This window comes from Erinaceus europaeus, chromosome 14 (assembly GCF_950295315.1).
Source record: "Erinaceus europaeus chromosome 14, mEriEur2.1, whole genome shotgun sequence".
Classification (NCBI taxonomy): domain Eukaryota; kingdom Metazoa; phylum Chordata; class Mammalia; order Eulipotyphla; family Erinaceidae; genus Erinaceus; species Erinaceus europaeus.
The window spans coordinates 81,454,889-81,473,386 of NC_080175.1; the positions used below are offsets into that span (position 1 = coordinate 81,454,889).

The window sequence follows — 18,498 nt, forward strand, 5'->3', positions numbered from 1 at the left end:
TTTTGCTAAGCCTGTTTCCTTGAATTACAATCCCCTCAGGGGGCCAGGTGATGGCACACCCAGTTAAGTGCCCATATTACAATCCCTTCAATAGTAAGTTTCTCCTTCTGAGAAATTTTCTTTGATATTTAAGTCTCTTTATCCATCATTGCTCATATCTGAGGAGATAGAACATAAACACTGTTACTAAGATCAAGTCAGTAATAATTCATTTAAATTAGCTCTTATATTAAATGAATACTATTCTACAACAATATTATCAAAGGCTGATTTTTTTTTGCTTTTTCTCAATTTTTCTTATTGATTTACAAGATTACAAGTTTTCACAAATTTACATACGTAGTATAAATTTGGATTAACTGAAATCCTGAGATATACACAGGAAGATTCAGACTTTCCAACAACTTGCAAGGAGCAAATGTGAAAATGTGTTGCTCAATGGTTTCATAGTCTCCAAACTCAACAATGCTTTCAGTTCTGAGTCTCCATTAATGTGTCTTTTTGAACCCTAAGACAGCAGGAACCTCACATCTCCACTATAAAGCCCCTACTTCCCCCAGTCCTGGAACCCTTGGATAGGGCCCACTTTCCTGTATGCCTCTCCCAATCCATATCAAATAATATTGCATCCGCTGATCACAACCTAACCAACGCAACGATTGCCACCTCAACATGCTTCACCTCAGACTGTGTCCAGAGACTTCACGTGTGGAATGACAACCCTTCAGCTTCATTACTTGGGTTCCAGATGCCATCAGGATGCTAGCCAGGCTTCCCTGGATTGAAGACCCCACCAATGTGTCCTGGAGCTCTGCTTCCCCAGAGACACACCCTACTAGGGAAAGAGAGAGGCAGACTGGGAGTATGGACCAGTCAACGCCCATGTTCAGCGGGGAAGCAATTACAGAAGCCAGACCTTCTACCTTCTGCAACCCTCAACGACCCTGGGTCCATGCTCCCAGAGGGATAGACAATGGGAAAGCTATCAGGGAAGGGAGTGGGATATGGAGATTGGGTGATGGTAATTGTGTGGAGTTGTACCCCTCCTACCCTATGGTTTTGTTAATTAATCCTTTCTTAAATAAAAAAAAATTAAAAAAAAAGAAATCCCTATGAACAACAACAACAAAAAAGACCTTTTCCCCATCTTGGTGATGGTTTTTATACTGTGATTTTTAGCTTCATATAGTCCTACTGATTAATTTCTGCTTTTGTTCACCTTGCTGTTGGAATCATGTCTTCAAAGAAGTTTTTGAAGTAAACACTGTGGAGTGTTCTACACATTTGGAGTTTTCTTCTATGTATTTAGTAAGTTTATGCATTAATGTTTAATTTTTTGATTCATTTGTATTTGACATAAAATATATAAAGAGATCTCAACACACAGACACCCACACCCACACACACACACCATACACCACTAAAAATCAGATAGAGGATATGAACTCAATTTACCAAAGACAGTATCTAGAGGCGCAAGAGATATGTGAAAATATGTTGTGTCCCTAACTATCTGTGAAGTGCAAATAAGACAACAAAGAGAAACTACTTTACATTTGTGAAAATGCTATACATAAGAAAATATAGAAACAAATGCTAGAGAGGATGTGTGGAATAAGGAACAACTACTACATTGTTAGCAGGAATGTAAATTGTTTCAGCTGCTGTAGAAAAGGTCTGGGAATTCCTTCAAACATTAGTAATGACCTACCCTATGATCTGGCAATTCCTTTCTTCGGGATTTAGTCAAAGAAAACCAAAACACCATCCAAAGAGACCGATGTTACATTCATAGTAGCACTGTTTGTAGTAGCCCCAATTTGGAAGCAACTCAGATGCCCAATAATTGATGATTCACAAAGTTGTGGCATATATACACAATAAATACTACTCAGCTGTAAGAAATGATAAAACTTTCTCCTTTGTGACATCTTGGATAGAACTTGAAAGAATCATGTTAAGTGAAGTAAGATTTTTTTTTAGGAGGAAGTATCTAATTAATGGATGTATCAAAAGTATGTGCTCAGAATGTTTACCTAGCTTTTCACTGAAACTATTGAATACTATAAAACTCATCATATTATCCAAGGCAATATTCTCATTTGGCAGATAAAGCGTCTGAGCATCAGAATAATTAAATCACTTTTCAGAATTTACACAGCTGCATAGTAGCTCTTTAGGGAGATTAGCCAGAGATAACTAAATCCTGACCAGATGTTTTCAGTCTCTCTATATAACTTAAACTACTGGACATTTCCAAAGAAAAAAAAGAACCACGTTATGAGCTATAAATTCATGAGCATGTAAATGGTAAATAGCAAACTAGACTATGAACACAGGATATAAAATTTGGGGCTCTAGAGACCCACAAAACCAAATGGACAGTAATCTCTCCTGTATATTTTCAGGACATTTCTGCTTAGGTTTACACAACTACACACTATGCCTTCTCTAAGTTTATTCCAGAATGATGAGTTTAGGAATAGAATGTTTATTGTTGAGTCCTTACTGAGCACTTTACATGTAAGAAGTAGAAGTCTTATGGTATTAAAGCTATAAAAGGCTCACTCTCTCTTACTTCCTAATTGAGGTCTCAGTAATGATTGCAGGGGAAAAAAATCTAAGTTATGATGTTCTGCAGACACCTATCACAGGAAATTGAGAAATTATACCAATATGTCAGTGACTGTAGTGTAAACCACTAATCACCCAATAAAAATATTTGAAATAAAACACTGAATTACTCAAAGTATGACAGAAATTCATTCATGTGGTATATATGTTATATTTACACACATATTATAAATATTTAGTATTATATACACAGAGTTAATTAATTTAATCAATAATAATTGCATATACTTTTATGTGAAAGGTGTTATGTTGGGGATATAAACACTTACTGATAACCAAAGCAAAAATCCAAATGCAGAGCATGTTAATATTGAAACAGGGTAAATATAAGGAATTATAAATGCCCAAAATATTTTTTCCATTTATTTATTTATTTATTCTCCAGGGTTATTACTAGGGCTCCGTGCCTACACTACAAATCCATTGCTCTTGGAGGCTATTTTTTCCATTTTGTGGCCCTTGCTGTTTATTACTGTTGTTGTTATTATTTTTTATTGTTGTTGTTGGATAGAACAGAGAGAAATCGAGAGAGGAGAGAAAAACAGAGAGGTGAATACAAAGATAGACACCTGCATACCTGCTTCACCACTTGTGGGAAGCCAGGGGCTCTGTCCTTGAGCTTAGGCCTGTCCTTGAGCTTCACACCATGCACACATAACCAACCCTCTGTGCTACCGCCCAGCCCACTTACTTTTTTAAGTTTAGTATTACTTCATTGAGAAAATATTAACTTATAGGAATGATTTCTTAAGGGTTTATTTTATTTATTTTATTTCCTTCCTCAGGTTATGCTTCAGTATACCTCACCCTCTACCAAACCATTATCCTAATCTATCATAAAGACTTGGGTTACAAATATTACCTTCATTTTCTTAGACTGCATGTAAACATAAGTTGATTCTTACCACTACATGTGCACATAATGTTGCTAGCGTTATTCCTGAATTCACTAAACTCCACTTTAATCAGGATAAGGAGAGAGAAGAGTTAAAAGGAAAGGACATTAGGAAGAAATAATAGATGTTGGTGTGACTTAGAAATGAGAAGGCAGGGCCATAGAAAAAATGGACACATACATATAAATATACACAGACAGTCATAGAATTAATAGTCAACCCGTATCTGAAACCTTGGGAGAACTACTGTAGCTTCCAATGAAGGAATGAGGACATAGAATTCTAGTGGTGAGAAAGGTGTAGAGTTATACCCCATTTTCTTATAGTTTTGCAAACTAATATTAAGTTCATAATAAAATTTTTTTAAATTATCATTAAAAATAAAGAACACCTAAAATATAAAAATATAATTTAATTATGAATAGCATATATTACTGTATTAATCTCATTTTTAAATATATACCCAATTCATTGAAAAAGTTTAAATCTATTTTGTCTTGTGGGATAGAGACATGAGAACACTGCTCAGTTGTTATCTATAGATTTGTGCTGAGGTTGAACCTGAGATATCAGGCATGTAAATCTTGTACTCTCACACTAAGAAATCCCCATAACTTTCATTTCTTTGTTGACAAGAGTGAATTTTTTACTAGGCTAGTGTAAGGATACCGGTTTGAGGCCCCGGCTCCCCAATTGCAGGGAGGTCGCTTCACAGGTGGTGAAGCAGGTCTGCAGGTGTCTATCTTTCTCTCCCCCTCTCTGTCTTTGATTTTGATTTTTTGTTTGTTTGGTCTTGGTGCGGGAGATTGAACTCAGGGCCTTATACATGCAGTGATTACATTTTACCACTGAGCTACACTAAATGCTTCTAGAGTGATGTCAAATAAAGCATGGAACTGCCAGCCAACTTATTTATAAAGATCAAGGGAATTAGCACAGGAAAAAAGTCCAGACCTTACTGAACTTCATACCTCAATTTGCCTTTAAAAGCTGACACAGTGAGGCAGAGCCAAAAAAAAAAAAGAATTCCCTGGACTGATGACCCCACCAATGTGTCCTGGAGCTCCACTTCCCCAGAGACCCACCCTACTAGGGAAAGAGAGAGACAGGCTGGGAGTATGGATTGACCAGTCAATGCCATGTTCAGTGGGGAAGCAATTACAGAAGCCAGACCTTCTACCTTCTGCATCCCACAATGACCCTGGGTCCATACTCCCAGAGGGATAGAGAATGGGAAAGCTATCAGAGGAGGGGATGGGATATGGAGATCGGGTGGTAGGAATTGTGTGGAGCTGTACCCCTCCTATCCTACGGTTTTGTTAATGTCTCCTTTCTTAAATAAATAAAATAAATTTTTTTAAAAAAGGAAACATTGACAAAACCATAGGATAAGAGGGGTACAACTTCGCACAATTCCCACCACCAGGACTCTGTATCCCATCCCCTCCCCTGATAGCTTTCCTATTCTTTATCCCTCTGGGAGTATGGACCCAAGGTCATTGTGGGATGCAGAAGGTGGAAGGTCTGGCTTCTGTAATTGCTTCCCCGCTGAACATGGGTGTTGACAGGTTGATCCATACTCACAGCCTGTTTCTCTCTCTCCCTAGTGGGGCAGGGCTCTAGGAAAGCGGGTCTCTAGGACACAGAAATTTTAATGCACATTAAATTTCTATTAAACTAATTCCTTTTAATGATTGTGTATGCTTTTTATTAGCTTGTATTTACTTACTCCTAAGATATCATGTTTAACTGATACATTTATTTATTTATTTATATTTGGATGGGGACAGAGAAGAATTGAGAGGGGAGGAAAAGACAGATAAAGAGACAGAAATGTCTACATTACTGCTTCACTACTCATGAAGCTTTCCTGCTGCAGGTGAGAACCAGGGGCTTGAACTTGGGCCTGTGTGCACTGTAATGTGTGCACTTAACCAGGTGTACCACCACCTAGCCCCCTTTAACTTAAGTTTAATTATTTGGAATTGTTTGAGGGGGTAGAGTATTTTGTCAATTCAGAATTAACTTGAGATATTCTAAATACTATTTTTTCTGCACCAAATTTCATTCAACAATATGTTATTTCTCTGAACGTCAGTTAAATTTTATTTTCTTCTTCTTTTAACATACTCTCAGTTAATGAATAGAGGATCTAGTGCATGTACAACACCGATGAGGAACCTTCCTGTCCCAGGTTTTATCCTATATGTTTAGCAAGCTAAAGGGGGGTGAAAAGAGAGAAAAAGAAAAATGGATGGAGTGGCTACCTTCTGCACAGTCAACTCCTGGGCCGCATGATTATGTTCTTTTTTCTCCATTCAATCCCTCTGTACATTAAAAACTAATTTTAAGCCTATCTCTCTTCTTCATTTGATTAAAAAACCTGGTTTTATTTTCTTGGAAAAACTGATTTCTGAAATGTGAGCTAAATATTTTGTAGTTAATTTTGGTAAATATATTTTTCATATTTAAAGGTGATATCCCTATGTTATACTTTTAAAGGCACATATCCAAATGAATTATTATTATATAATATATAACACCATTATAATTTTAGGCAAAGGTGACGTTTTCAGAATATGATCATAATACATTGTATTTTGAAAGTATAATGGAAATCCAGTTATACTTAGGACAATTTTATATCAAACATTAAGTAGGACTTCAGTGAAGAAATGAAACTATGAAAAAGTCTTTGGTGCTCGGGGCCAGGCAGTGGCGCACCTATTTAAGCACACACATTACAGTGTGCAAGGATCCAGGTGGTGGCGCACCTGGTTAAGCACACACATTACAGTGTGCAAGGATCCAGGTCCAATCCCCTGTAGGAGAAAAGCTTCACAAGTGGTAAAGCAGGGCTGCAGGTGTCTGTCTCTCTCCCTCTCTATCCCCCTCCTCCCCTCTCAATTTTCTGTCTCTATTTAATAATAAATAAATAAATAAGAAATAAAATAATTAGTTTTTGAAGAGTAAGAATTTTAAAGTATTTTTAAACAAAATCCAATACAGTAATGCCATCTATTTGCCATGCTACTGCACGACATCTAAATTTTATTTGGTTGTATAAATCTTAAACATATTTACTTTGATTACCTAGCTAATAAGTAGGAAATAGTGCCTTTCAGCATATTTGACTCTGACATTATTGTTTCTACCACAAAGTTAAGTCCCTACTCACCAACTGTGGCCCAGTAATGAGCATCTCTTTGTACTCTATGAGCTCAACCAGGTGAGCTGCCACTCGGCCCCAGAGCATCTCCTCTGTACTGCACCTTTAGTGTTTTGGATCCTGACAAAGTAACATTGGTTTATAAAAATCACAAGAAGGTAGGTATATGGTTTTACTTCCTCCTCTGAGGTTGTGTGCTATCATTGGGGAAAAAGAAACATTTATGGAAGCAGAGAGTAAAAGTAATTGAAATTAATAGAAGTGGAAAGTTACTGTTTTTCAGTCAGTGCCTTGTGCAGTTTCATTTTTCGCAAGCCTACTTTTTCCAGAGAGAGAGAGACAGATAGAGATAGAGAGAGAGAGAAGGGGAGGGGAGGGGGGGAGAGGAGGGGAGGAGAAGAGAGGAGAGGAGAGGAGAGGGAGAGGAGGGGAGGGGAGGGGAAGGGAGGGGAGAGGAGGGGAGAGGAGAGGAGAGGAGAGGAGAGGAGAGGAGAGGAGAGGAGAGGAGAGGAGAGGAGAGGAGAGGAGAGGACAGGACAGGACAGGACAGGACAGGACAGGACAGGACAGGACAGGACAGGACAGGACAGGACAGGACAGGACAGGGCAGGAGAGGGCAGGAGAGGGCAGGAGAGGGCAGGAGAGGGCAGGAGAGGACAGGAGAGGACAGGAGAGGGCAGGAGAGGACTGGAGAGGACAGGAGAGGACAGGAGAGGAGAGGAGAGGGAGATATGGAGAGAGAACACCAAAGCCTCTCTATTACACTATGACACTCATGTGCTCCAGGAGCTGGAAGCTGTTCTGAGTCAGGCAAGGAACATGAGTTACCTTTTCAACACCCCCTCCAATGAAGAAAAAAGAAAGATATTTCATACTAGATTAAGAATGTAATTTCTGACTTGAAAGGTCAGTTCTAAAACTTTATTTCTTCAAGAGTAATAAAAGACACATTAAGATATATCAAAAAACAATTATCAGTTAATCAAATTTACCTTTTGTATCTCATCCATCATAGATTATTTTGACTAAAATAAATAAAATAAAATTACATGTTATTTTAGCTAGTTAAAATTATATTTCTAATAAAATAATAATTTTCTCATAGAGTATATAATAATTATCTAACTATCATCACTGGGGCTTCAGTGCTCCAGCCAGATTTTCAGAAAGAAAGATAATGAGAGAGAGAGAGAGAGAGAGACAGACAGACAGACATTTATCTTATTGTTGCAAAATCTAAAATATTTCTGAATTTGAAAATTATATAAACATAAACTTCCACAACATTTTCCCATTATATATTTTAAGTCTGACATAAAAGATTAAATCCATGTTACAATTTATGCTACATTTTGTGTTAATTGAATATTCACAATGTTTAATATGTTTAATCTTGACTGCTTTAGACCTAATTTATATTTCAGTATCTCTGCAATATTTTAAAGTGGTGTCTAATTTTTATAACTTTATAAAAACAATTTTGAAATGATTTTTTTCACAGAATGATATCTTAATAATTTGAATATCAGCATTTCAAAAGTTAAGCTCTAAAAGTGTAAAGCTCTAAAAGTGTAACTGAACTAAAAAAATGTGTTCATCACCAGTAACTACATACTACTGGGCTCTTGGAAAACTCCTGACTTTTTTTATATTTTCTATGCAAAAATGGGCCATGGATTTTCTGAAAACCCAATATTTAATTATTTCACTCCTAGAATGACTATTCCTTGGAACACCATTACTGTACCAATATGCCATGAGGAGAGCAAGATTTTGTAAAGCCATTTTGATCCATGACTTCAGTTCTCCTTCAAGAGAAGAGACATAGTCTCTGGTACTGATGTTGCCAGACCAGTCATTTAGGACACTGACTGAAATGTTAATCATATTGAAAGTATTTTGAAGAGGCCGAGAGGTTGATCATCTTAAAAGTATTCTGAGGAGATAGTTCTTGAAAACCTCTTAGTCTGTTATTCTATCATCTCTCCTGGGGATTCTTTAGGAAATCTGAAAATTAATGGATACTATTTCTCCAAATTTTGAAGAAGTTGAACTAGAAATACTATTTGCAAATGGTTAATGTATAAAAAAAATCACTAGATGTCCTATTATCTTTCTTTGTACAAAGAATTACGATGCAGAGGATTATGCCCTTTCATTGTATCACAGAATTTATTTTATTCTTAAATAGGGTTAGCAGGTTGGAGGGAGATTCTTGGTAAAATATGTGGGAGAATGCCTTTTAAAAATCTATAAGTAATGTAAAAATTAATCTAATATTAGGCAAATTATGGAAATACCATTCACTTCATTGTTTTTAATCTTATATCGCAAAAATTTCTGATCAATTCTAGTAGAGTCAGTGTGTGTTCAATGTCTGCATTCATTTTCTGCCATATCATTGTTGAATAATTTATTATTTTATACATATTTTAAAGACTTTGTATTCAGTATTTGAATCTGATATACATTTAATGAAGTCTTTTATTTAGGCAAGTTCTCACTTTCAAATCTTCGAGATAAATTATTGGTTGCTCTATCTTTTGTTTTAGGTACACAGTGTACAGCAAAGCACCTGGCACATGAACACAAACTACATTTGTTGGCAAACACAAAGAAATAGAAAAACGATAATCTCACTATTTTGTAAAAAATTTTCAGGATTATTTATCAATAGAGTATGAGATTTAGCAGTTGTGAAGCCTAGTTGCTCTGCTTATGGCTTATCCTCAGCTATTTCCATCTTGAAATGTTAACAATTTTAACATTAAACTCACATATTAGAATTGAAATCTGATGGGACCAAACACTATGAACGGGGAACAAACAGCCAGCAAGGTCTTCTGGGTACCTCTCAAAGATGTGTTCTGGAACACACTCCCTTTGTCTTTGGCCATACTGTCTGGATGCTCACATTCTTGTCTTGTGCCAGTGTGTGTATATTGTCTGGAGGTTCACAGTCTTGTCTTTTGTGTGCGTGTGTGCGTGCGTGCATGTGTGTGTGTGTGTGTGTGTTTTGTTTACTATCTCACAAGTTAGCGGAGAATGTGTCTTATCCAATCCAGGCAGAGCAGTTAGCTAACAGTTTTCACGTCTGCTGTGTGTTGAGAAGGATCTGGGAACTTTAAGACTGCTTTCATTCTTCCTCCTTATAAGAGGGCAGTCCTGGGAAGAAGGGAAAAAAAACCTCATTCTTTCTTTTTGCAACCTTTCTAAGACTGCTTTATATGTGTCTGTTTATTTACTTGAAATTCCCTTGAAGATTTGGGGTGTAATTAGAGACTACTAGAAAACAATTGCATAATTCTGATGAGTCTGCTTAGTTAAATGGACTTTTACTTATATTTAGAAGTTGCATCCAGTAATGTGAAAATGAATGATAAACATTATGTTAATAATTTGAAATGTTACTTTTTCTTAGGACACCAAATGACAATTTAAAAGCATCATTACAATGTAAGAAATTTAAATTGTGCAAGTATAAAGCTTTACTATGTAGTACCTTTAATGGCCCCCTTCTTCCTGCTTTTTGAACAAAGGGTGCTGCAGTTCATTTTTCACTGGCCATCACAAATTATGTAGCTGGAAATGCCTGTTTTAGAATCCAAACCAAATAGGAAAGTGCTGAGGAATACATGGAGGGAAAGAAAAATGCTATTTAATCTAAAAATGGAACTTCATTCAATTAAAAGTTCAGTAGTTTTCAGTTGTTACTGATTTAAATAAAAGTACAATAATATTTTACATTTTTAAATTTTTTTAAATTTATTGCCTTGTGTTGCCCTTGTTGTTTTATTGTTGTAGTTATTATTGTTGTTGTTATGGTTGTCGTCGTTGAATAGGACAGTGAGAAATGGAGAGAGGAGGGGAAGACAGAGAGAGCAAGAGAAAGACAGACACCTGTTACTTTATTTTGCTCTCTAGACAAAACACCCTTAAAGATTGTTTAAGTTATATGTGAAAGTAGAAGGCTTCAAATATAGCTCATTGGGATTGTGGAAGTTAGTTAATTAAAGTTTATTGCGAACATTCCTAATTATGTCACAGGCTTAAATGTATCACTTTATTTATCCAACTAAAATCAGAATAATCAAGGAATGTTTCACCTAACTACAGATAGTGGTTCAAAAGTATTTGAGAGAAGACGTTATTTTAAGTTAGTTTAGTAGTAAACAGATTATAAACAATTAAGTAAGATTTATTTTATGTAGTTTTCTTAATATACATTAACTATAATAAGACATAAATGATATATATATGATACATTTGTATTTACACATACACACACACATATATATATGATTGAACATGCAATTTAATGTAAGTTTGCTCTTTAGTCTCATGTTCTATTTTGAAGATTTATTGTTTTTCTTTAAGTGTTAACACTGAAAATAGTGTGTTTATTTTCTTTTTCTTTTTTTAATTTATTTAAGAAAGGAGACATTAACAAAATCATAGGATAGGGGGGTCCACACAATTCCCGCCACCCAATCTCCATATCCCACCCCCTTCCCCAACAGCTTTCCCACTCTCTATCCCTCTGGGAGCATGGACCCAGGGTCATTGAGGGCTGCAGAAGGTGAATGGTCTGGCTTCTGTAATTGCTTCCCCGCTGAACATGGACACTGACTGGTCGATCCATACTCCCAGCCTGCCTCTCTCTTTCCCTAGTAGGGTGATTTATTATTTTTATGACAGAGAAAGGTCAGAGTACTGCTGAGTGCCGGCATATGGCAGTGAGCAGTACTGAACCTAAGGCTTCTGGGATTTCAGGTATTCAAGTCAACTAACTGGGGCCTGGATAGAGCTTATAGTACACACTTTGTCATGTATGAGAACCGGAGTTCAAACCCCTGGACAGCACACTGAAGCATCATACACAGAGAAGATTTTTGGTGTTAAGTTAAAAATAAAAGAAAGTAAAAGTCAACTTAATGTGCTCTTTTGTAATTCTACAATGAGAGGCTATATTGTATGTACTAAATTATACAAACATCAACATGCACATTATGATATGTTATAGCATTGCTGGGGCTTAATACCTGTACATCTTTACCGCTGTTTCCTGGTGGCATCTAGGTTGACAGACAGAAAGAGAGAGAACGAGAGAGACAGCTGCAGCACTGCTCCACTACTTGTGAAGCTGCTCCCTAGAAAGTGGGGACCTGGGGTTTGAACTCAGGTTCTTGTACATGATAATATGTATGCTTTACAAAGTACAGCCATCACCCAGCTAGCCTCACAATACCTGAACAATCCTTTTCAACTTAATTTTTCAATAATTAATTTTAAAATTTCTGAATTCCTAGAAATTTGTATAGCAAAAAGTATTTAGCCGTGCCCAATTCATTCACCTTCATCCAGCCTCTCCCAATGTTATATGCTTTCAGAACTACAGTACATTAAAAGTAGAAACTGACATTGCTAAGATGTGGGAATGTGTGTGTGTGTGTGTGTGTGTGTGTGTGTGTGTGTGTACACAGATCTATGTAACTTATCACATATGGCAATCCATTTATCTACTCCCACAATCAAGATACATAACTGCATTAACACAAGACTCCATTCTGCTATCCTTTCACGCTCACATTCCTCTGTCTACTAACTCCTACCTTAACTTACTCTGACTACCAGCAATCTATATTGTTTCTCCATCATCAAATTTTGAGACTGCAATATAAGTGAACGATATAGTAGGAATTCCTCTTAGATTTCCCTTTCACTTCACATAGGGCCTTCAACATTTAGCCAAATTATGTGCATCAGGAAACTGCTCATTTTTATTGAATAGTAGTTCAACACTTTTCATACATTTCATATTAAAAATCACCATATGTGGCCTTAATATATGTTGATTTGAACTACATACCTTCCAAATTGTATTATAAATAGCCTAACAACAGTACTCCAAAATGTAACTGCATTAAGAGATAGATCTCTTCAGAAAGGTAATTATAGTAAATGAAGGTCTTAAGAATGAATTTTAATACAGTATAATGATGCCTTATAAGAAAGTGAGATAAGACACAGATAAAGAAAAGAAAGATCACGTAAAGAAATGGAGAAAATGACTATCTGCAAGGCAAGGAGAAAGAATTCGGATGAAATTTGTCTCATTTATGTGTTCAGGGACAAAAATACTTCCCATTACATAAAATAATCACATAGGTCTTCACATATGTTATAAATGTTTCTCAAAGAAAGTTTTTAATGGCAATAGTATGAATTGTACCCCTCTTATCCCACAATCATGCCAAGTATTATTAAATCACCAATAATAAATTTTAAAAAAGAAGTTGAAAAATAAGAAAACACAAAGCAGAACTTAGACTGGGTTTAGTGTACTGCACCAAAGTAAGTACTCTGAGATGGGGGGATGGGGGATGGGGGGGGTTTCAGGTCCTGGAACATGATGTCAGAGGACCTAGAGGGGGTGGAACTGTTATGTGGAAAACTGAGAAGTGTTATATATGTACAAACTACTGCATTTTGTTTTTGTTACTATATTTTATTGTTGACTGTAAACCATTAATCCCACCAATAAAAATAAAAAAAGAATGTTTTTAAAGGCTATGACGCTTTCCTATATCATACCGTATAATAAATTATGTTATATGGAATTAAGGAGCATATACGTGTAAAATCATAGAACTTTTTATGTCTTACTATGCTGTAGTAAAAATCTACCCTGTTGAAGAGGGAAATAATTGGCTGAAAACAACTGTATCATTGAAAACAACAATATGACTACAATTTATAAACTGTTCCATATGGCTCTGCTTAGAGAGAACAGTGGAACTTACCATCTTGATCTGCAGATACCGTAATAGCTGTGAATGGCTTGGGAGAAAAACTCAACTCAGAAACTCCATTCATGGCTTCTATTTCAAAGGTGTAATTCACGTGAGACACAAAGTCAAGTACTATCACAGAATTGTTGATCAGGCCAGAATGTCTTGGTATGAAGCGGAGTCCTCCACCACAGTCCTCACACTGGCTGTTGTCTAAGCCACATTTCTTACAGATTACACTGTATGTAAGATCTTTTCTCCCTCCTGTGTCACTTGGTGGGCTCCATTCCAAAATAAGGGCTGTTTCATTGATGTTAAAAACCACATTCCTAGGAGCTGAAGGTGGTCCTAGAGAAAAGCAATTAAAAAACAAATGTACATGTATAGGAAAATTGATTATGGTGCTCACTTAAACACTCCACCAGTAAGTATTCGCTCTCTTTTGTATGAGCTCTCTTTAGTATGAGCTCTCTTTTCTGATGGGAACACGAAAGACCATACCAATAAAAATATATGATTAGGTCTTATAAGAAAAGAGTCTTTAGGGTGATGAAGTAGAATATAACTATATGGTAACTGGAAAAAAAATTAATTTATAGACTGAAAATTTGTAATTGGCAAACACTAAATTACATGGCTTTAATCATATCAAACTGCACTGCTAATTTCAAAATCTAAAGTAAAAACAGTACACATACATAAACACATTGTGCTTAGCTTTTCCATTCTTATAATGCCTAGTATGTAGATAAAATCCTCATTCATTAATCTGACGGTTTCTAAAGATCTGTTTCTTATGCACTGAAAATAAATTATTATAAATTTAGATTTGACCGGGTTTGGAAGAATAGAATGTAGGAAGAATGCTGGGGTTAACACAGGCCTTTATTATTACTATGACAGTTTCTCTGGATGGAAGGGTTGAAAGGGATTATGTATAAAATACAGTATCTAGACTTTTACTTAGATTAATTTAGATTAAGTAAATTAGATTAAACAAAACTAAATGTATTCATAAAGACAGACCAAGTGACAAGTAATCTTCTGATTCATAATGAAGACTGAATAAACCAAATAGATATCAGTGAATGGGCATCTCCCTATTTTCAGATTTGAATCACATTTCATAGAGTTATCACTATCTTTTAATTCACTTTTTTTGGAAGTTTGTCAGTAATCTTTAGCATTCAAATACTCCAAACCTTAGTTTCATACCATTCATTTAATAAGATAATTGAAGGTCTAGTATGGTCCAAAAACTGTCTATGTCCTATAAAGGAAATATCAATGACTTCTTTCTGTAAGAGACCATGTTTATTATGATAGATATTTTGAAACACAATTCACTATATAAATAACTAATAAAAATATCCCTGCAATGTATTAGATGGCTCAGTTTCAAGAGTTAAACAAAAATCTATAAATTTCCATTATTAGGAAAATGTGTGTAGTGGGTGGGTAAAAAGAAATATTTTGTAACATTTTCTTAACAAAAAGATACTTTTTTTCTTGGTTGGCATCACTTTTTAAAATTTATAAAATGGAAATATTGACAAGACTATAGGATAAGAGGGGCACATTTCTACATAATGCCCACCCCCAGAGCTCCATATCCAATCCCATCCCTTGATAGCTTTCCTATTCTTTATCCCTCTGGGAGTATGGACCCAGGATCATTGTGAGATGCAGAAGGTGGAAGATCTGGCTTCTGTAACTGCTTCTCCAGTTATGTCTGTTGAATTTCAAATTACAATCACATGCTCAAGAAATAAATTTTAAGTAACTTTATCTTATGTTTGACAACATTATTTCTTCTTCTTAGATATTTGTATTTCAGTTGAATAATGACCACACACACAGACAATGAAATTCAAATTATAGAAGTATAATTATGAAGATCTTTTGTGAAAAAGAGCTAAAACAAAAACTATCTGGAAAATCAATCTGAGAAACTTTCTGAGAAAATCTGGAGTTAGACTGCACAAGTACATAGTGGAGTGAAGAGAATATTAGGGTTAGAAATGTATAGTTCTTCATAAAGAAAGATCTTAAAAATAGTGGCCATGGAGCTGGCAGAAAGAGTCATAGAAACATCTGCCTTCAGGAAAGACGATATGGAAGTGGGTATAAACTAGAACACAGGAATAGGTGTAGGCTTTACCTCTAATCTAAGGTTTAAGTGTAGAAGGTAAAGATTCACTTATATTACATTAACATAATCATATCTTCCTACAAAATGACATGTTCATATTGTTGCTATTTTCTCTTATTTATAATGGCAATCATGAATTATCATACACTTAATTTCTAGTAGGAAGAATGCTATCAAATATGTTATGGGTGCCTGCAAGTATACAACTCTCTGCCTGAAGGTACTTAAAAGAAAAGAGAGAGAGATAGAGAGAGGCAGAAACCCTTCTTACTCAAGGGCCCTCAGACCAATTTGCATGACGATTAAATAGCTTTTTAATTGCTATTAAATTATGCCAGCTAAACTGTGATTTCATGCAAATATTAAGCTGTAATGACATGCAGTGAATCATTTACTAAGGTTTAGAACTTGGAACAAAGAGAGACAATTAATTCTAATCCTCAGATTCAACTAAATTATGTGTCACTGGGCTTTTATGAACGTGGCCTGATTGCTTTGTTATCATTTATAAATTATACAAACATTATGTGACACACTGAGGAAAAAATGGTTGCAATAACTCTTTTAGATATAGTGGTAGTGAAAATTCTCAGTGATTTCCTTATGTTGATTTTCTTTTCCTTAAAGGAAACAAGTAATTTGCATAGCAGTAAAGCAATTGATGTAGTTAATTACAGATTTACATCATAAGGAAAGGGAAATTCTGCTTTGCTACTAGCTATTTTCCAAGCCTACCCTATATAACCCTTATATGAAAAGAACAATTTTATTTCTACTGGTTTATCTAAAAATACATTTTAAATCTTTCTTCTCCTTTTCCTCCTTCTTCACCTTTCTATTTGATTCAATGTGGACTTCCTCTTTATTACACTTTTAAAGAGTAAATGGAGTGTGTCTTAATAGAATGCCCATGAGAAGTTTGTGGTGGTGATATCTCTTTTCTTTCTAAAAAAAATACACGGAACTTCAGTTTCCATGTTCTTCTCAATGTAGGAGAAACATTACAGTTGTTTTTTTTTTGGGGGGGGTTCTATTTTTATTTTGTTTTAAGTTTTATTACATAAAATGTTTTATAAAGAGAATTGCATTTACAAAAATATATCCTGTGTGGTGTTTCTAGTCTCATGAGCTATCACGCAAAAATGAATTTATGGCTCAGTTAGATTTCTCTGGCAGACTGACTTTGAAACATAAGTAGCCCAACTCAATTCACTTTGTTGAATCCAACATTTGTTATGTAATCTTGTTTCTGAAGGACACATTGCAGCTAGTAGATCAACTGCTGTAAACTTACTTTTTTTATTTATAATTATGAAAATATATGAACTCATTACCAAACAGCAGTTCATTTCATGTTGATAAGGAAAGACTACTTCAACCTTAAGTACTAAAGCTAATTGTGGTTTGCAGATTCATTTTGAATCTTAAGACCAATGAGAATGTGATCTATCTGAAGGTATCAAGTTACAAAAGTCTATTTTCAAACTGTATTTTGGGCCAGGGAGAGAGCATAATGTTCATGCATAAAGATTTTCATGCCTGAGACCCTGAGGCTCCAAATTAAGTCCCTGACACCACCATAAGCCAAAGCTGAGTAGTGCTCTGGTTAAAGAATAAACAAAAAAAAACTATGTTTATGAGCTCTTAAGTTATTATTTGGCAATAACTGTGTTTATTTATGTAACACTTTGCAGAAATGCAATAACATAATTTACTAATTAAAAAATAATCTATGAATTTACAAATAGTAAAAACAGTTCTAGATAATCTGTGTCAAAGAGAACATTAAAATATATTAGAAAATTGAGGTATTTTGGTAAATGCTTTAGCAAATTAATAAATTATAGAACTTTAAATAAAGATAAGTACCTAATAACAAGTTATAATATATGTTAAGTTCTCTCATACTAAAATACTGACAGATCTGCACAGGTATAATTTATAAAGCTCTAAAAGCTCATTCTCTTACCCTATTATCTTTCAGTATATCGTTTATAAGTTATTTTAACCTTTATGTATATCTATATTATTAATTTAACATTTTAATATACTATTTGATTATATATACATTGAAAGCATCTATAGACAGAATTTTGTATTTTCTTTTTATAAAACACTTTCTGTGCTGTAAATTTTGTTTGTAAATTGTTTATATGTTTGGAAATGATGGTAAGTAAGCACAAACTGGGGGATCTAAATTAATTTACTCATATAAAGAAATAGCGTCAGTGGCCTGGCATTAGTGCACCCAGTTAAGCACACATATTATCAAGCCCAAGGACCCAGGTTCAAAGCCCCTTTCCCCACCTACAGGGTGTCCGCTTCACGAGAGATGAAAAGTGTCTATAGGTATCCATCTTCCTCTCCCTTTTTCTATCTCCACACTCATTCTCATTATCTCTCTATCCTACCTAATAAAAATTAAAGACAAACAAAATAAGTAAAAAATGGTTACTAAGATTGGTGGATTCCTAGTGCTGGCACCAAGTAATAATATTATTATTGACGGCACTCTAGAAATAATAATAATAATAGGAAGACGGAAAGAGAAGGAGAAGGAGGAGAAGGAGGAGAAGGAGAAGGAGAAGGAGGAGAAGGAGAAGGAGAAGGAGAAGGAGAAGGAGAAGAAGAAGAAGAAGAAGAAGAAATAGGGTCTATGAAAACACTAAGGTCATGCAGTGTATGGGCTATATGATAATACTAGGTACTTTTATGTTTAGGCTTTACCATACTGTATTCATTCAGTGGACAGAAAAAGTAATAATAAGCATGGGGGCAAAGTAGTAGCACACCTGTACTGTGCACAAGGTCCCAGAATCAAGCCCCTGGCCCTCACCTGCAGGGGAAAGTTTCCTG

The 18,498-nt window shown here is 35.2% G+C and overlaps 1 protein-coding gene across 3 annotated transcripts in view; it reads right to left on the bottom strand.

Annotated features, from left to right (window-relative positions):
* EPHA6 (EPH receptor A6) overlaps positions 1 to 18,498 on the bottom strand; it is an 818,416-nt gene that overhangs the window by 505,927 nt on the left and 293,991 nt on the right. For all 3 annotated transcript variants that reach the window (XM_060172097.1, XM_060172096.1, XM_060172098.1), the window contains one exon: positions 13,503 to 13,838. In XM_060172097.1, the coding sequence (XP_060028080.1) occupies positions 13,503 to 13,838 (336 nt within the window). The remainder of the gene's footprint in view (positions 1 to 13,502; positions 13,839 to 18,498) is intronic.